At 43.7% G+C, this 21,023-nt stretch overlaps 1 protein-coding gene across 1 annotated transcript in view; it reads right to left on the bottom strand.

The window, feature by feature from the left end:
* LOC142568187 (uncharacterized) overlaps window positions 1-21,023 on the bottom strand; it is a 150,142-nt gene that overhangs the window by 8,423 nt on the left and 120,696 nt on the right. The window contains exon 7 of the mRNA XM_075678241.1: window positions 11,739-11,800. Within this exon, the coding sequence (XP_075534356.1) occupies window positions 11,739-11,800 (62 nt within the window). The remainder of the gene's footprint in view (window positions 1-11,738; window positions 11,801-21,023) is intronic.

Here is a 21,023-nt window from a genome sequence, read left to right as displayed (position 1 = left end):
TTGAGGCTAATGCACGCCTTTGCTCTCTGTCACTTCACTTATGTGACTGGATTATTCAAATGGAAGCAGGCAGAACTTAACAATCCTAATGTGATGCTCAGGAAGCTCGTTAAAGTAACCCTAGGGATACCCAGGTAAGCTTCAACCGACAACCTCATGAGTCTAGTGTTGCACAACACAATGGAAAAGATCGCCGAGGCCCAATAGCTAGCGCAACAAGTAAGATTGACAAAATAGAGAGCTGGCAGGAACATAATACAGGCAATAGGTGTAGAACTGAATACGTCAAGGAGCCCAATAGGGGCTGAAGTAGAGTTAAGGACTGAAGTTAGGAACAAGGTCAGAACCAATCCTCTCCCCAGAAACATGCATTCCGAATATAATATCAAAAGGAGAAAGCCAAGAGCTAAAGCACTCTTGCAGGAAATAGAGCAGCAGAACGAATTGGCAGCTATAGTTCATGCAGCCTGGGTGAAACGTGAAGAACCATATATGGCCATTCTATAAAATTTTCAAGAGAAGTTGCAAGACCCTATCACTATTCGTACCAAGGACCCCATGGTGGCAGAAAAAGCGGCAACTGCTCTAGCCATCAAGAGTAATAAGTGGGCCTGCATTTACAGTGATTCAAAATTCGCTACAAAGTGTTTTGATAAAGGCTACGCAGCTGGAGTTGCAGCTAAACTTTTTGAAAGCATAGGAATTATGAGAACTGAAATCCGATGGTTTCCTGCGCATATTAGGGAAGTGGACGAGACTCTCGTATACCTGAATGAGGTTTCTCATGACTTGGCACGAGGTCTTACTAACCGTGACAGTCACAACCGAGCCGTTCACCTTCATGCCATGGAATCTAGAGATCATTTAATGACATACAATGGCATTACCAAACATTACTATTTAGGATGCAGGCAATTCCCATACCCACATTCAAAACTGAACAGGGCTCAGGCAGTCTCACTGCACTTATTGCAAACAGGTACATATCCCACACCGCACCACATTAACATAATATATCCAGAGAGGGAAATTAAGATGGACTGCAGTGATTGTAATGTCATCATTGGAATCAGACATATGCTGGCGGGGTGTCCCGCGACTCTCCCCAACCTCGTTGAAGAATGGACACAGTGGGAGAAAACGATTCAAAGCCCATTGTTTCAGAACCAACTAAGGGCCGTCCAGAGGATCCTTGATGTCGCTGAAGGGCTTGGCCTGACAGTGCCAAAGTGAGAGCGGCCCGCCTTGGCTTAAGAATTCGAGCCTCCGGACCTCATTACAATAAAAGTCTTCACGCACACACACACACACACACACAAACACACACACACACACACACGCACGCACATACACACACGCACGCACACACACACACACTCCCGCACACACGCACACACGCACACCAGCACACCCGCACACACACGCACAAAAGGAGGCAAAAGCATTTCTAAACCATGATTCGCCGAACATGTCCACTACCTTCCGAGTGGAATGGTTCCTTATCATATAGCTTTACCTCCCCGACATGAAACACGCAACGTGGAAACTTGCACTAACAAGCGAGGTAATTTATGTGCCGTAACAATCTTCGACGGCAGTCCGGGGTAGCATGGCGAAGAGCTCGCTCTTATAACAAAGGAGGCGTTTAGAGGGGGCCCTAAGTGTTAAATACATTAAAGAGCAAAATGTAAAGGCTGGATGTACGTAAACAATACGTGGAGCAAGAAACGCCTGAGTGAGCAAAAATAATGCGTCAGAAAGCCCAATAGTTTTGAGGCACTAAATAGTACGGTAACTGGAAAAGATATCTCGCAAACTCTATTGGTGGCAACAAAACGTTTCTATGTACTACAAGTGTTCCACTATGCTGAATCGTACGTTCGACGTTTTCACCGCCTACATGCCACTTTCACAAGGTCTTTAAGTCGGACTGGACCTAATGCATATGAAGGTGCGGCAATTAATATCTGGCTGTTACCATTTTCGTGATCGTGTTCATCCTATACTTGTAGCTTTATTGCAGGCGGTCCTTGTGAATGCATTACTTATCGAGTATGTGTTTGTGTGTGTGTGTGTGGAAAACTTTACGGAAGAAAAAAAGCTAACGGTAAAGAAAAGGCTGCCTAAGGGTGGGACCCTTGGCCCAGAACTCCACTGGTGCGGGCTGCTTGATGGGCTTGTGCTAGATGAAATGGCTGCGCCTCCCGATCGAAGTTCGCTAGTAGCGTCTCCCACAGCAGCGAGAAGTTTGAGGTTAGCGTGATGGTGAGCCCGCTATGTGTGGCTCGTCCCGCACTCCCACGTAATATGTCTCTGTGGGTCTAGTGGTTTTATTGAACATTCCTTTGCGACCATATCTTTCCCGGTCTATGCGTGATGTATATTGCTTTGTACGCTTGTTAATTTTCAATGCAACACAATACAAATATTTCTAACAAGTATTACGAAAAAATGGCTACGGTAATTTCACATCTATGTTGCTTCCACCACCACTTAACAGCACAAAGTACTTCGGCCTGTCAAGACAGCATGTTGTTAAGAACGACCTAAGTTTTCCAAGAAGGTCCCTCCTAATAGCTCGCGAAGCTTGGAAATAAATCGTTCCTGAACCTATCGCCACGGATATCAATTAGTTGTGCACGATTGAAGCGCGACTATGTGAAGGGGCAACAGAACTGAAACTAGAAAGCCTATGTGAAAATGAAAGTGTTCGGAAATTAATAATAAGAATACATGCATACGAGTAAATTTTCGGTCTCAGATATTTTCCTGCACTAAAAGAACAAATGTTAGTTTTTTCCCACTTCACAATTTATTATTTCTTTCTTGGCGACCCCTACTAACCAGTGATTCTGGCGCAACACTTGGCCAGGCTGTGCAAGCCACCTATTACCCTTTAAGAAATGGCGTTGCTAACTTGAACGGGGCAGTTTCGTCTAAGTATTTTTATTATTATTACTATCATTATTATTTCCGTGCGCGTTTCTTCAAAGTGTGGCATGCACTTCCCTTCGAATTTAGCGTGACCGAGCGTACAGCATTTGTTGACGAAAGGTGTGAGTGCAGGTTTTTTTTTTCATTCTGCAAGTTCGCGTTGCGGCATCCGACGCACTTCTCTCGTCTTGACGATAAATGTGGGACGCTCCGCGAAGAAACGTCGCGCTATGTTTGTTTACTCTGAGTAACACAGGCTCTGCGTGTCCGACGGGCTGCAAAATTAGTAAGTGGAATGTTTTCTATGTGATAATGTGGGGCAATGTTGTATTGTCTCATAACTGTTCTACATGAATACATGCTTTGGCACGCAACTGCAAATGATTTTGTGAAAAAGATTCGCATAGCTTGCCATGCATGACGACTGTGTGCTGGCCATAGTACTTTTCATATTTGAAACATCTTTTGTTTCATCAGTTATATTGGTTGTATTATTCGAGACGAATAAAAGTGAAGTCGATTTTGAAAGCTCATTGGCAGTGTTATTTATTTCCATCCTCTTCGCTCACCTTTCGAAGGAAGCTACTGGAGCTAGTGCCGTCAATAACTGCCTAATTACGTTCACTATGATACACACGCAACTCCTAATAATTAAAGGACACGCTGGCATTTCAGCATAGACGAGTTGCAAGCTCGCCTCAGCTTCAAAATAAAGGTAACTTCTGGCGTAGCGGCCGAAATGCCAGACGCTAAAGAAATTCAAATATTCGCGCCAAGCATCCTAAGACCTTGACGTCACTTCCAATTCCGGTTGTGATGTAACTTTAAAATTTTTTTTTTCGCTTGCTGTTAGTTGTCCCCACGATACGTAGATGGCGACGGTTACAACGAGCCCCATTTTCTTGACATGTGGGCTTCAATGAAAGCTTCTCTACCAGTTTAAATATACCTTGTCGACTACATCATCTGGCGACGGGGGCATGCCCCACCAGCAACATGCAGGCGTCATGGTTAATGTTCATGCCTCATCATTCGCTTCGCTTCAAGAACGCAACGTCGCCCTCATGACCGTCACAAAGTGGCAATTTATCGGGGAAAGGGTCTTCGTCCAGAACTACCGGGGGAAAGCGTCGACTAGAGGTGATTGTTTCCTATTCTGACGCGTTGGAGACAGGTACACCACATACAAGAGGAGCTCCTTGAGGGCGCGAGCACCCTGAGCAGCACGCTGACGACCAGTGAAGAGTGATAGAAGTGGTGGATGATTCGGCGTTTGTGATTGGCCAGTTTATTCTTTCAACGAGGGAAGGAGGGGTTATTTAAGGCCGTCCTGGCCCACGTGTTAGCATGGCCGCTCAAGACTCGGATAGAGTCGCAACCATGTACCAATGAAGGTAATACAAACTTTTCTACTGTATTCATCATCACACCCGCCGCGGTTGCTCAGTGGCTATGGTGTTGGGCTGCTGAGCACGAGGTCGCGGGATCGAATCCCGGCCACGGCGGCCGCATTTCGATGGGGGCGAAATGTGGAAACACCCGTGTGCTTAGATTTAGGCGCACGTTAAAGAACCCCAGGTAGTCAAAATTTTCGGAGTCCTCCACTACGGCGTGCCTCATAATGAGAAAGTGGTTTTGGCACGTAAAACCCCAAATATTATTATTATTATTATTCATCATCACGATGGCTGCTTTCGTCGTCGTTTCCTAATTCTTACGGCAAAGAACCACCTCACCCGGTCGAGATAATCGTGTGCGTAAACTGACTCTGGCTCCATCTACAAAAACATTATTTTCGAAGCCACAATCTGAAACCTTGCTTATCAGCACTTGGCTACGTTCAGGGGATATTTTCGAAACATTTATCATTTTGATTTTGGATGAAGTACCCGAAATAATTGAACGTTGTTTTATCTGTTGTTTTATATCCTGTTTGATTTTAAGAAGTGCTTCAGGAAACTCTTCAAATATAAGTTGGTATAAATCCTCAATCTGTGTAACATCTGGTGCAAACTAATTGTGAAAATGTACCCTTGGTAATATTTCAGTTCATTGGATTACATAGCCAGTCGAAAACGCGCATGCTGGATAGAGACGCAGAACTTTATCAGCAGCACGTTTCATTCAAATGATTGTGCAAGTAGATAACTTATACAAATAAACCGAACTTCGGCCCAATAGATATCCTGTAAGCCTATTCTTAGCACTGTTTTTCTGTTTCTTTCGAACATCGGCGACATTTGAGCAAGAAGTTTCGAGGTGAATAGCAACAATATGATACTTAGTGTATGTGTCTTCGTTACTGCGCAATTAATAAAAACTTCTTAGTTTGCTTATTTTTTTATTTTTCTCGCAAGATTCATGTGTGCCTAATTAACGATCATAAAAGAAAAAATTCTTGGCGTAGCTGTGACATTTATTATCACCGCATTGTGCTTTCGTGTTCGATTCCTTGATGCATCTGAACTCTCTTTCCTTTAAGATATCGTTTTCTTTCTTGTTTCTTTCTTTAAACGGCAGTTTCTGTGCGGTGGTGAAACCTTTTTCGCCGCGCAGATTTCATAACAGCAAATGACAGCAAGCAGCGTATCCAGAGGTGTTCCACCGCCCGTTGATGCGTACCAGGAGGTTTTAAGGCGCAAGCCTTATATGGCTAATAGGCCGAAAAATTACAGAACCCTTGGGAGTTATGGTACGAAAATTCAAGCGCATGCGCAAGTAAGCCGCCAGTCTCTTTATCAATAAAAAAGCTCGATTATATTTGTTGACGTTTAACGGACACCCATCAAAATTCAAGTGTGACCACAAAGATGCCTGCGGCTGGTTTTCCCGGTTTTTGTTCACATTTGGCGAGCAATGTACACGTGTCTTATGACGTTTTGGCTAAAAGCATCTTGAGAGAACTGGAAATAAATCTATTGAAAGGTAGCGCGGTGTGCTTGTCTAATTTGCCTTTCTGTGCCCCTCTCTTTCTGCCTGGGCTACAAGTAGAGAGCTCCTTGTATGCAAGCGGGACATCGATGAAAGGTAGCAGACCGGAATTATATCAGAAGATCGTAAGTTCGAATTCTGGTCCCGTCCACAAAATTTTTCAAGCCATCATTGGCGCCTGAAACCGGGAAAAATGCAAAGAGCCAGCGGGGCTATAGTACTCTAGCTACAACCAAACTAAGAAGGCCATCTAACCTTCAATAAATACACTCCCTCAACATAACATGAATTTACCACCCTGGTGCCGTTTTCGGCCACCAACTCCCTCATGACTCTTGCAAATAATCCGTAGCCCTTATTCCTCAGCGGCTGCTGAACAGGCAGCGCACAGACCTGCGATGCGGCAGGGGATGTTAAGAATCTCTGGATCCGTACAGGCCAGCACAGGAAGCTGAACCTCGTAATGTTTACCTAGGGAACCTTCTCGACTCAGCCTAGTTTAACAGGGCTCTGTAAGGAATTATCTGGCATTTCCTACAATCTTATTGGTCTTAGGTCAGAAGAACTGGTGATGCTCATGCAGTGCTGACTAATGGCCACGTCCTCGGCTTGGGAGGCCTTCGATATAAGAGATAATACGGCATAGGATTTCTAGTTCATATTTACGGAGCGGGCAGCTTTGATGAACTTGACAACATTAATAAAACAGTAGCCGTCGTCGTAGAAAGGGTAAATAGGGGACGTAGATTAAAGCTTTTAGAAGGCTATGCTTTAAACACTTGTCATGCTGATGACGAAATAGAATAGTTATGTGAAGATATTGAATTAGCAATGAGAAAGGTGTTGCTGAGCATACTGTAGTCATGGGCAACTTCAATGTAAAAGTGGTCCAAGATCACTTTGAGGAAGAAGGAATTTACAACTATGGCATTTATTCTATGAATACATGAGGCGCAATGTAGGTGGAATTTGTGGAAACGAATAAACTCTGAATAATGAGGCCCTTCCAAATGAAGTATGACCACAAGAAGTGGACAAAAAAGTGCCCTAATTGACGAACAAGAAATGAAATAAATATAACACTGTCTGCCGTGTACAGCATAGTGCGGGATATAGGAGTGTTAGGAGAGGTAAAAGGCAGTGATCATATTAGTGAGATGAAGGATTGCTGTCGATTTGAAGAGAGAAAGAGCAAAGTTATTCAAAAAGAAACATGAAAACCTAGAAGCAATAAAAGCAAAGCAGGCTAACTCTGGCTGATTCTTGCCAAAAAATGTGTACCTCTAGAACAAGACAATGCTAACATAGAGGTAGTGAAGAAAACTTTCACTAGGCTGCTTTTAGAAGCAACACTTGAAACGGATCTGCACGTATCCTCTTCCAAATAAAAATGGTCCAAATAAAGAAAGGAAAACATCAGAGGATCCAGCTCAAGAAAAACATAGAATTCACTGAACTCTAAAAGGTGATCAACAGGAAGAAAATAATTCATATTTGATATTGTGGAGGCAGAAAAAAAGAGGAAGCAGTGGAAGATTACCGTGCCAAGAAAGCAGTGAGGGAAAAAAACTTGGCATAGGCAAGGGCAAGATGTACACAGTTAAAGATGAGCAGGGTATTATTGTCACTAGTAATTTCGATGATAAACAAAAGCAGCAAAATAATGCTGTACAGACGTGTGTAGTACCCAGGGCAGCCACGCAGCCTCTCCTTGGAAGAAGTGATGAACAATATGCAGAGGCTCCTTCCATAACTACCTATGGAGTCAGAAGGCCCTTGCGAGTGACCTGCCTGGGAAAAGCGGCAGGAGAAGTAATAACAGTCGATAAATAAAGACGGAGGGAATATACTTGAACGGCTTGTGGCCCTTGTATGCAGTACCTCACAACTTCAAGTGTACCAGAGAGCTGGAAGAATGCCAACACTATACTAATTCATAAGAAACAGGACGTTAAAGAATTGAAGATAAAGGCCTATGAGTTCCTTTTTGCATTGCATAACCTATTTACCAAGATGAATTCTGTTATAATCCGGGCACCAATTGACTTCAATAAACAAGGAGAGCAGGTTCACTTTAGGAAGGGATATTCTTCAATTGATCCTGTCCATGTCATCACTCAGGCAATTGAGAAATCGGTATGGTAGGGTCAACCTGTTTATATGGGTTCCATATATCATGAAAAGGCATGTGATTCAGTAAGGATACCAGCAGCCATGGAGGCATGGCGCAATCAAGGACAGCATGAGGCATATGGTATTATGTGGAGATGTACCTACAAAAACTCCGCAGCTACCTTGCTCCTTCACAGGAAAAGTGATAATGATTGCATGTTTGGAAGATTCGCATGTGTTCAAGCTAATAGACCGGTAAGATTTAGAAGTAAGGCTCAACGCCGAATACTTCAACAGCTTTAGGTCTGCAGATTACATTGTCTTGTTCAGCAAAATTGGGGCTGAATTGACACAAATGGTGGAGTAATTTAACATAGAAAGTGTGAGAGTGCGTATGAAAAATGAATGCAGAAGACAAAAGTAATGTTCAATAACCTGCGAGAGTTCCAGAATTGATAGTTACCTGTCAATCAATAGAGTCGATGCAGGAGCATGTTAATTAGGCCATTTACTAATAGGGGATGCTGATCAGTTGAAGGAACTTACGCAAGAATAAAAATGGGATGGTGTGCATACGGCAGGCCAACTCTTGAGTGGGAGGTCAGTACTGTCAACAAAAAGAAAAGTGTACAGTCGCTCTATGCTTTAGCTTAAAATATATGGGGCATAAACTTGGAGGTTAACAAAGACACAGGAGAACAAGTTAACTTATGCGGAAAGAGCGGTGAAACGAGAAATGCTAGGCGTGTGGTGTGGATCAGAGAGAAAACGGGGATAGTCGGTATTATAGTTGATATTAAGCGTAAAAATGGAGCTAGGTAGACCACGTAATGCGTACGACGGATAGCCGGTGACCATTACATTGCAGAATGGGTGCCAATGGAACGGAAGCGTAGTTTAGGATGGCAGAAAATTCGGTGGCGAGAGGGAATTAAGAAATTGGCAAGCGCAAGTTGGTATGAGCTTGCACAACATAGAGGCAATTGGAGATCACTGGGACAGACCATCTTGCAGTGGACACAAAAATAGGGTAATTATAGGTGCTGGTGATGGCGTAACAAATATGATTGACATCACAGGCCAAATCGGGCTCCCGCGTAAACGTGAGACAAGACTAGGGCTGTTGTCTCTAAATGAAGACGCGAAACACTACAGCGTCTCACTTCACGCGGCACATTCAAGCGCGAGAATGTTAACAATGACTCATAGAATTATTCATATCCCACGAACTGTAGCAATGGATGTAAGTGAAATTTTCGGTTTTGTTTTCTTTCATTGACGAAATTTGTTGGGAAAGTTGATGGCGTACGACAGTTGTCATCCGATGTTGAATGCTATCTTGCGTACACCATTTAGTTTTGTCTGCGTAGTACACAGAACACTCCGCAAGACGTCTTTTCTTGAGGCATCGTTGCCCCGAATTTCTTGCTTCATGCAAGAACGCTAACACTGACCCTTCGTAGGTTGTCCGGATCTACAAGCATGCAAGGCCTATATTTCTTAGAATTATCAGAAGCTTGTTGAAGCGTACACTTAAAGAACATGTTTGCAATTTGTCCGTCACTTTTGCTATGTCTCGTGGAAGCGTTTCTTTTATTGAAGAGACCCCAAACGAGGCACGGTTTCTTACGATTAGTTTCTCTTCGCCTGCGATTTTCCCATTTCCGCAAGCTTCTAGGAGCGAAGAGTGGAAAGGCTGGTCTTCACCCCTTTCGTCACGGCGTTGATTTACACATTCTCTGTCTGTTTTTCTCACATTCCATCTCCCCTTCGTGCTATTACGCGTGTGTACAGAGGTAAGCGCTGTTGCTTCAGGAGTGCTTTTGCGGGGAGTGAGTTAAAATTTTATTGAATATAAATAAAATAAGGCACGATAGTTGGGGCCCCTACTCCAGGACGCAACTGGCACGAGCGGCTCGCTGGGCTGGGTCCACAAGAGCCAATTTATATACTATGGTGAAGGTGTCTGAGCTGGTTCGACTGGCATCCGTATAATACACTCCCGGTCCTATGCCAAAACGTTTGTGAAGTCTTTCCCCTTGCTCTGAGTCATCCGGAATTGTACTTTGGGTGCACGTTTTGTGGGAATTGGTGCCACTGCGATGTGCAGTCGAACTTTGCGGTATATCTGTCGTTTCCTTACCGCAATAATGGGGTATCAAGGGAAAGCCTAACCTCGCCAATACTTCCCTGCCCTGAGCTGAAAAACAAAGTCGTTCTTTGTGAGCATATAACGTCGTGACTGCGTACTCGTCAAAAGTATTGTGCAGACCCAGTCCCATGAATCTCTCTGTTCCAGCGCATTCCGGAAGGCCAAGGGCGGCTTTGAACGCTTTTCTTATTATTGTGTTTGCCTGTATGGTCTCTTGCTTTGTCAAGGCCTAAAACGGGACGGCGTCTGTGGTTCGGCAGCTCATGCGTGACTACAGCCGCTTAGAAGGCATTGTGTCAACGGCGAGTGAGTTGAACAGGGCATAGCGGCAAAATGTAAATAGTTCCAGTGGGTATTGTTCCCACGGAGTTCTCGTGGAAATTTGTTCATTGAATTTTTTGAATTTTGGCACCAGGCTGTTTTCATCTATGCAGTTATGCAATTTTGGCGGGGCCATTTATGTTGAAGAGGAGCACATGAAAACTGTTACTTTTTCAGGGAAACTGATTCACAATTTAGACGGTCATTGAGTTACTCATTGCTCACATGGTTTTCTTGATATAAACCGTGTACCGGATAATCATAGCACAAAATAATGACACGTAAAATGAAGACACAAAATTTCAGGTCAGCTGAAATTTCGCATTAAGAAGTATTTTAATTGTAGGCGAATTTTTTCCCTTTCTCTTAGCTGGGGTAATGTAGTTTAAAAATAAAATATCAATGTATCCGCGTCATTCAAAAAAAGTAAGTTATGTGGAAGCTTATTAAAGAAGGGAATCAGGGTAACCTTGGTGCTACTGAAGACCGGTACGTACTGTAATAGGTTCAGAAACACTGTTTCAGTGTACGGAATCTGGAAACCTACAGAAAAAACAACAGGTTTTTCTCAATCGCCGGGTAGGTATAGTGCTGGACTTCTTGAGGTAAACACTCTCAAACATTTGAGATGTGGTCAAGCACAAAGTGTCTCAGAGCTGGCAGTGGGGTGTTCGCTTTCTCCTTTATGCGGATCACCATATCTAGGATGATGCAAGCATGTGACTTTGAGGAGGGCATAATCAACTGGATTTCAATTCAATGCATGAGAAGGATACACTCCGATTTGCTTGCCGGTTAATTGAGGTTTATGAAAAGCTGGTGTTCAAGTAACGCCATCAGAAATCAACCTGAAACTTACAATGCAACTTATTCAAGAAATAGCAAAATTAGTGCGAAGGAGAACATCACGCTGACGTTAGTATGCAGATGTTAATCTAATCAGCAAGAAATAGAAGGAGCAGTCGCAGGCAATCACAGGAGTGGTATCAGTGAATCTACTAGAAAAATATAAGAAGAATACAACAAATGGCAATATATTTTTCCTCATTTAGCCAGCGAACAAACGGTGTATTTCTGTTTGTTGATAAACAACGTGAGAAGAAGTCAGCAGTGAAAGTGCATTGTGAAACACGGGAACATTACTTTTTGAGCAATTTCTGGAAGCGGCGAGTCAAATAATTATGCCTTAATATTATCCCCTAAAACCCGTTTTTAGACGCCACTTTTATAAAGAAAAATCTGCTAGTATAAGATGCATTCAATCAAATAAATTAGATTCATAACTCACCCCATGCATTCACAACAACTGATGGCTCACCGTAGAGTGGCTTCACGTACCAGTCAGCCTCTCTGTAATATTCAAGAGAAATATCTATCAATGTTACAAAAGGTTGGACACTACAGTTATATTGTGGTAAGTAGTAGTTGTAAATGAAAACAACGGTGTGTAGTCGGGGAAGGGGGCAACAAAGAGTCCAACACAATGGGGCGCGGGGCACATCTTTGTGGAGTAGAGGCTATTGCTTTAGTAAGGCATACAGCGTTATCTAAATAGACGTTCGTGTGAGGTAGCAAAAACAGGATCTCAAGGGAAGCTGTGCTAAATAACGTTTGATTTTCTTATTTAGTATGAACTATTCTCGTACACGGAGAGCGGCCACAATGTTTTTGTTGGTAGCCACAGGAGACCCAGAAAACGCCTTGCAGCTGTTATATTTTTCCCCTACAAAATGCCAGGTAATATTCTCAACCGTCGTGGCCCCCTTCCAATACTGCGAAATACAAAACCGCTGAGGTATTTCTTATTTTTGGCTAAGCAAATACAACTGATAACATTGGAGTCTTCCCAGCCGGCTATCCAAAACAGTTCGACTACGCTACGAGAGAAAGAAAAGAAATGAAGAATAAACTAACCAAACATACTAATAAAATATCACAAATAATTAGCAAACAACCACTATTACCCCAAGCATAACCACGGTTTGTTTTATTGGAAAGTATCATCAACTCATAGGTAAGATTCCATACTGCTCCACCAGGTCTCTCATCAGCACCTTACTACAGTTTAAGCAGTTCGCTCAGTGAGGCACGCCATGCAAAAGTAAACAAAATGTTATAGCGAACGCAGGTGAATTCACTGCTCGTCATATTGATGAAATGCTCTATCATAAGTTCAAACGGGATCGGAACTGACAGTTGGCCTACTGAATTAGTCAATATGGCGACTAAGTTACTGCACGATCAATGGGGCGAGATCGCCATTGCGAACAGACCTCACACCCAGCTAGAAACAACACTATCGCGAAACTCGCAAGCATTGAGGTTACTGTAACAGTTCCGTACCTGATTATCCAATCAAGGTAGAAGTGGTTGGTAACATATTGTTTGGAATAATAGATATTGTTGCGCGGCATTTTGGGAAGCTCGCTACTGATCTAAAGCCCGCTTTAATTCAACCTCGACATTTTGAACGTGCAAAAGTTATAAATATAACAAATGTCTAAGAACCTCAGCAAGAAAACTGCGACAAAACTCATCTGACGATGAATGCAGATGGTAATTCCGATTAGCACGCGAGCAAATTAGGGACAGAAAGAATTTCTGAAGTCACGTTTAGTATCTGTTGTCGTTCTGAAAGTTCCATTGCTTCGGCTATACGTGGCATAGAACGGTATGGTCCCACTTTGCTGTGGCACATGCTGACCAAGATCACGTATGAGGGTGACACCGACTGTGTGATGACGACGCAGTAACGACGTTGAAATGAGTCAGAAGAGATAACCTCAAAGGAAAGACAAATACGGTATGAAGACCACAGCGCGAGGAGAGTGAGATGATTTATAAATGACGATGATGGTGCGACGACAACCGGATGACGAAGTCGTTATAATTAGCATGGCATGACCACGGTGTTAAGACAAGAGATGCATGACAGCGAATGTCTGACGGCGCCATGACAATGATGTCATAACGAGGACCCGTAATCACGATTGAAGGACCACAACATGGCTACGATAGAATGATGAAGAATGAATGACGTCGATAGAGTGACGAAGAAGGCATGAAGACAGTGGGATCATGTTAATAAAGTGATGACGATATAAACAGCGTGACGACGGCGGCATGACGACTTCTGGCTACGATGGCTAGACGACAGTGGCTTGACGAGAGTCAGATGACAAAGTTAGAATGAAGAACATGGGAGTGACACCAAGGGCATAATCATGACGGTATGTTAACCTGTACATGCCGAGGGTTGTATCACGACTAAGAAATCTCGACGATGCCATAGCAATTGGAATAAATTATTCTGATGACAATGGCGAAAGTATGTGACTGTACAATCAAGCTTGTATGGGGACGATCGCGTGACAATGACGGCATCACGACCATTGGATGACGAAGCGGCAGCGTCGACGCTGGCATGACCACGACAGCGTGAAGACGTCGGTATGTCGACGACATGATTACGATAAAGTAACAAGGGAGGATTGACGTCAGTGGAACAGCAAAGGCGGTATGAGACGACTGAATGGAGATAACGGGGTTTCAATATTGAAGTGATCATGACGGTAAAAGGACGGCGTGTTGACGGCGGCATGATACAATGGAATCATGACGGAATGTGTGAATACAATGGCGGTGCGAGGACGGCATGAGAAAGGTCGAATGACGATACTGGAGTGAGTTAATAAACCACCAGGACGGCATCACGAGAGCTGTGTTACAAGGAATGCATGACGACTGCATGATGACGATGACGTGCCGACGACGGCATGGCGAGAGTCGGGTTGCACAGCTGAAAAGACAACTATGCAAGAAGCACGACGAGAGCACGAGCACCTATCTAGTGGCTGAAGCTATTAGAAAAGCTAGACGGCAGGGTCGGCGTAAGGAGATAGATAGATAGATAGATAGACAGATAGACAGACAGACAGACAGACAGACAGACAGACAGACAGACAGACAGACAGACAGACAGACAGACAGACAGACAGACAGACAGACAGACAGACAGACAGACAGGCTCAAAATGTTTTAAGAAGGGAAATAATTCTAGTCGTATTCATAAATTAACATTTTCTTTTGATGACTTTCCTCTTTAATCTGGTGTACTTTTCATGCAGTTGAATTTGAATTCTAAAAGCTCACTTGCTCAAAACAACAATCCACATGTTTTTCCTCGCAATACGTATCAATTCTCTCCAAACTTTTGGCGCCACCGTTCGCAAGATCATTACGACAGCTAAACTACCATCTGAGTAACGAACGGAATAAGTGTGAAAGGTCACTGAATGTTCATAAATGCTTACATAACACTTTCTCAGGGAAGCGCGCATTACATTCAGGTACTTGTGCTTTCACTATCATTGCCTTAAATAAGGTTGATGAATATAAAAAAATTCAGCGACGAATACGATACTCACTAATGCGAAATTTGAGCGCAGCGCTATACGTGTTTTCATTTCACGATATATAGGCAGGCTCTTACACTCTATCTCGTGCGGCACGTTGCACACGGAGCGAAGTGCGTGCCTCGACTGCCTCGGTAGTCTGCAGAACACGAGAGCAGCGCGTAGGCGACGCGTGCGCTCTATCTACTGCAGCTGCTGCACAGAGGCCTCCACTCAAGCAGCGCTGTGTTTCTATATATGGTATCGGTGTCGTCAGATGACGCGTGTTGCTCTGCCGCCATCTCGAAGACTTCACCTCCGCTGAGGCCGTCTTGCACGGCACTAGGCTTTTCCTTTCACGCTTTCGCCATACCTTCTGCCCCTGCTTTCCTCCTTGCACTCTCTTCGCCATCGCCCTCTTTCAACCACCGCCGCATTCCGTGTTCTCTCTTTCGTCCTTCGCTTTGCTCTTTCGCTCTGTTACGATGCACGTCGATGCCTCCGCTCGCATTAGGAACGGGCGCCTCGGAGCTGTGCTCTAATATGTGGGTATTTTAATGACGCCAAATGTAGGGTAGAACAGGCGCATTACGTTCGTCAGAAATAAAGCAATGTGTTCGATAGGCTTTTACCTCATAATTACACTCATTTGCCCGAAACATTAAAATAAAAAAATCAGAGGACACCTAAGCACTTCTGATGAGTTGTGAATGTGAAAGCATTAATTACAAATTCAACACCGCTAAGCATTCCTTCTAGCTATCAACTCCTCGCTGACAAACGAGCGCGTTCAAACGCTTCGTCAACGTCTCCTCGATAGCATATCTCCGGTGCACATCCATCTGTGACGCTATGCTTTTTTGCTCTACTGCCATAGAACCTAATGGTGACGCTTCCTAGTAAACCGCGGTGATTTAGACCGCACCGCTTCCGTCACGCAGGACTTGGCAACGGAAACATCAGTCCAAGTTGCATGGTGTCATATAGCACATTGCACAGGCCTGCAATTTAGGACGCGCTGACTTATACCAGCTATCATGCGTGCCATCCTTCCTCGCACAAATAAAACGCGGTATCTGCTGATCTCCAACTGCTTCAGCTTTTGTTTCACTACACAAATATGGCCCGCGTACATGCCTGGTCTATCACTCTCCCCGTTTGTCAGTTTTCGCAAGCTTCCCTAAAGTTTTTCTTCTCTTTCTTTTCGTTTGATGGTGTTTGAACGCTCCAGCGCTTTTAATTTAATTTCTTCTTTCAGCAATTGCCATTTTTCTCCACACTTTTTATGTATATCACTCTCCACTTTTCTCTGTTTTTTTCCTTACCTCTGCAGTAGGTGTCTCATCATTTGGCAGCTTAGAATTGAATTTCCATTGATGCCAGTCAAGCTTTCTTCTTCGCGTTCATTAATGCAGAACCTCGCTAAGCAGTGATTGCTAAATGACAGGAAGTTCACATTCTAGTCTTGAAACAGAGAAATGAGCTCGTTTGCTAAATAGGATCTATCCAAGCGGGCATGGCTGCTTGCCTGTAAGTGAGTAAAATGTGGTGTCCACCTACCACCAAGACAATCAGGCATGTCTACCAAGTTATACTGCTCCACTATCTGATTAAGGACAGCAGTGATTACGTCTTTGAAAGGCCATTTGATTGATTTAAATTGTGCGAAGAATACGCAATTAAAGCAGCCTAATTAAAAAGGGGACAAAGAGAGCGCTTGGCGCAGAAAACGGGCACGCGACGCAATTACATTACAGAAATCGAACTGCAGGGTGACATCACTGAAGATGCCAATGAAATTAAGAATGCCTGTTTTCAGCACTATGGAGAATTGTTTAGGAATCCTGCAATAGAAACTGAACAATTTAAAGTGACTCCACATGATCCGGAAAGTTAACGATGAAACTGAATCATTATTCTGATTTGCAATCTCACTCGAAAAAGTCACAAATAGAATACATGACCGCAAGAAAATTGCTGAGGCCAGATGGCTTGACGGCGGAATTTACAAAGCTTTGAAACGTGCTTTTTCACCAATACTAGCGGTAGTGTAAAGTGAGGCTTTCGATTTGAATGTTTCTTCCACCATTGTTTACGACATCACACACAATTATTATCCCAACAGCAAAAGAACCAAAGTGACTTTTAGCATACCGTCCTATTTGTTTAATGAACTCTGAATATAAAATTTATTGCGAACGTTATTCAAACGTGTAGACACTGTTATTACGGAGTTGGTAGGGCCGCATCAAACATGCTGCGTCGAACGTCTCACAATGTTCACAAACGTGCACATAACACGAAGTATATCAGAATGCCGCGACGCCATGGGAACTACGGTGGCAATGCTTCAAGTTTATTTAGAAAATGCCTTTGAACAATGCCTCATGAAATAATTGTCTGAGCTTTAGGATACGTTAAACTAGGAAGCGTAACAAAAATGGCGTGGTCATCGCATATTCGGGCTGCTACAGATAATTATGTGTAAACAGAGTGTTCGTAGCGCGTGCCTGCTTGCAAAGTGTTTATATATATATATATATGGACTTTTAGCATTGGTGCTATAAAGAGGGAATGCATGCGTGGTTTCAAACTACATAAGGCCGAGGTGCGGCTTTTCGCCTGCACAGATGACATCGATATTTATTGTACAGGCTATGAGAGCATTGTGATTGCGGTAGAAAGCTTATAGAAAATGTTGTTCGGCAAGCGGAAGGGCGGTGAACTGTGGAAAGTGCCTGGTGTTCTGGCATGTTGACTGGCCTGGGACCCCAGACATCCTCGCTAGCATCAGTTATATTAATACCCCAATAAAATATCTAGGAGCACCCTTGTGATGACACTTTTGAGATGACAAGGACAGTGAACCGTACTGGAAAGAACAGGTTACGGAATTGCGCAATGGGACAGGCAAATGGAGTGTCTGGAAATGGTCTACATTTCCAGACACTCCGGGAGTACCGGGATTTCCGGGAGCACGTGCTACAGGCCCTTAAATACTAATTACTAATACTAATAATAACTAGTAATTACTTTCTAAGTAATATCCTAAAATTTCACCATCGTATCGCAGTGTTCGTGTGTGGATCCAGGTGGGAAAGAACAAGTCGGAGAAACCTGTTCTTGCGAGTGCACATGGGGGTTCAAGATTGCGACACCTTTTTTTGCGATAGATTGTAAACCGCTTTTTGTTCTTACGTGTTATAAAAGACTCTTTTCTGCACAAGGTGTTCCACTTTTGTCTGAACAAGGAGTTCCTGTACATTGTAGTATTCGCGAATAGTTTGCCAGTAAGCATCTGTGGCTTTCTAAACGGCGTAATTTTAACTTGTAACGTTCTGCCCGTTCTGTTCCGGCTTGATTATTTGGCTGCTGTAACAAAAAAAAAAGAATTGTACAAAGACCTGTGTGATGTTGTACTTATTGCACCTCTGTATAGGGTAATGTACCCTGTCGTATGACGGCAAGATGTACTAAAAAGGGCTTAGAAAATGGTGTCTGCCACAATGAAATCATATTTTCCACCTACATGCACGTACGCTTGCTCTCAAGCATCGACTGGCAGAAAACGGCATGTACGGGCCATGGCAAACGCACTGTATGATATGTAGAAAAGAGGAAACAATATAGCATCTGTTGGTTGACTGCTGGCATGTCGTGTTTCTATGGCAAGTTTCGCAGTGTGCTCCATGTATTCGGTACCTTCCCGTAGAAAGGGCCATTGCTCTAATAATGTTGATTGTACTCTATAGCATATTGAAGCGCAGGATGGTCGTTGGGAAGGCCGATCGGGATACCCGTTCGAGGTGGGAATACTTCAAAGAGTGTGTGACACATTTGGTTGCAGAACAAATGCTTCGAAATTTTCCAGACTGGTTAGCATATGTACAGCTCGTCTTTACTCTAATTGTGGCTTTGCTCTAATTGTGGCGCATGTACCCCGCAAGCTTTTCACAAAATAGTAATGCTACTTCACGGTGACGCTAGAAATTGCACTGTAGCCAACAATGGCTATGGAATGGCTACCTAGCGGTGCGATTTCATTGCAGGGTTTAAGCGCCAAGTTGTTTTAGCAGTGGAGCAGCGCTGAACGGTACACAAGACAACGTATTGGGGTAGGAGGAAAGCGACAAGAAATCCAATAACTTTGACGTAGATGATGGCGATGAGCGGCGCGTTCCCTGCTGTAAGCTGCAGCAGATTCCCTGCTGGTGTTGCATACTCGAAATAAACATATTTTGGCACTTGGAAAGGTTAGCACTTTTTTTAATCGGCTTACATCGAAGGATATTTTTGTATTTCGTGCTTTTATAAGCATCTTCTGGGAATAGGGTTCGGCTTAGATCAGAATTAGTGTCGTCCGGCGCTGACCTAAACAGTCTGCCTCACACCTGGTCTAGCGCTTTGGTACAGACACATTCGTAAATGCGCAGTACATCAATGCATCTTTTCCTGTGACACACCGACAGGACAGAAAATATTTCTCGGACCATGTCGTTAGACAAAACGCCGCGCGATGTTGCTACCAGCTTTGCGACTGCTATCCGTGACTGCGGTACCTCGGTCCAGCGTCGCTGTAAAGAATGCGGTGGCATTGCTCTGTAGTTAGCCTGCTCGCCCCTTAAGTGCTGATCGCTTGACTGACATGGGTTGAAATTCATGTTCAGTTGGTTGTGGCAAAGTTTTCTTTTAAATATAGCTGTCGCCAATCTAGGGATCACGAAGTGGCATATAGAGACGACAAAAATTGTCTCGTTAAGTCGTTAATAATGACCGCGGTGGTCGTTAGCTTTATAGATGGCCAGACGGGCTGAAAAAAATTTAAACCGAATTTAGAACATTTAACTGCTGTCGTAGTAAAAACAAAGCCGCAGTTTCACCCGAAAGTCGAAGCATCGGTTGCTATAGCAAATTAGCGGACATCTAACTATACGAATTAAGGATGGTTGTTTTATCAGCCATATAAACTTGTAAACACAGGCATCAAACTAAATGAGAAGCATTGTGTTAGGCGCGCACAAAATATTCACACTAAGGCACATGAGGTTATACCGAACTCATCGTTATCCGCTATACAGCAAGATGGTGTTTAGAATGGTCAATGATTATTAGTCTAATAAAAAAAATTCAGTTGCCATCCCGGTCTCGCGAAAGTGAATGTCCAGCGAAGCTGTTCCAAAACCACCACTGGAACTGCTGAGCGCGGTACGGAATTCTTTATTCATGATTCAGCTGCTTGTTTCGAGCTTCTTCTTTTCGGAAACCTACGCTCTTCTGTGTATTGCACGGGCCATAAGAATTAATATATCCATTGTTCGCTTCACTATGGTGAGCGTCTGTAGCCTCTACATTAAGTGATTATCAGCCATTGCATCTTTTGCTTGCTTACAGGGGTATGAAACATTTCATTTTTGCTTGTCATGAGGGTTTGCGACACTGCTGATGATTAGGTATGCTTTTCTCGAGCTTGTGCTTTATTGAAACGTATGCTTTTCTGTACGTTGTATACGTGATTTCATTGAACGTAGAGACTGACTCTCACATTCCCTTTGCTCTCTAGTGCATAATTATTTTCAAAACATATAGTAATAACAAAAATTGAGTCACCATAGCGTACGCCAATGAGGACGAAGGCGAAAACATGCGTGCTCAAGAGACATTCACAATATTATCGCACTAACTAACAATCGCAATTCCAGAGGCGAGAATTGCCTTTATGTCGAACATTTCAAAGCCTCATTCTGCCCCGTATGTACTTTATAGAATTTGTCGTCCTATCTCGTTCCTCACACGACGTCATTCTTGGATGGAATTTCCTATCTGTCAATCAAGCTCTTATCAACTGCGCTCGTGCCGAACTTACGTTATCAGTGCCGTGCTTCGACCCTGACCACAATTCTTCTCCTATAGTTGTTGCCGCCTCTGACATCGATATCGGACCTTTCTCTGTCGATCTGGTTCCTGTGTCATGCAACTCTGCTGCGAATCATCTGTTCTGTTTACGCCGACGGCCACTTTTGCACGCCGCCGGAACTTTCTGCTTCCGTTTGCTGTCGTCACTTTTTGCGACGGTTCTGCTGCCCTCTATGTGTGCAATCCGTCCGCCTGCCCATCATCCCTACTTCTCAGCGATCGCCTAGGTACCGCTGAAGCTTTCGATAGCCTTCTCCCGGTCACCA

Source organism: Dermacentor variabilis, unplaced genomic scaffold (genome assembly GCF_050947875.1).
Source record: "Dermacentor variabilis isolate Ectoservices unplaced genomic scaffold, ASM5094787v1 scaffold_17, whole genome shotgun sequence".
Lineage (NCBI taxonomy): Eukaryota > Metazoa > Arthropoda > Arachnida > Ixodida > Ixodidae > Dermacentor > Dermacentor variabilis.
Note: the sequence above shows the minus strand (reverse complement) of the source record. Positions and strands in the feature narration are given on the sequence as shown.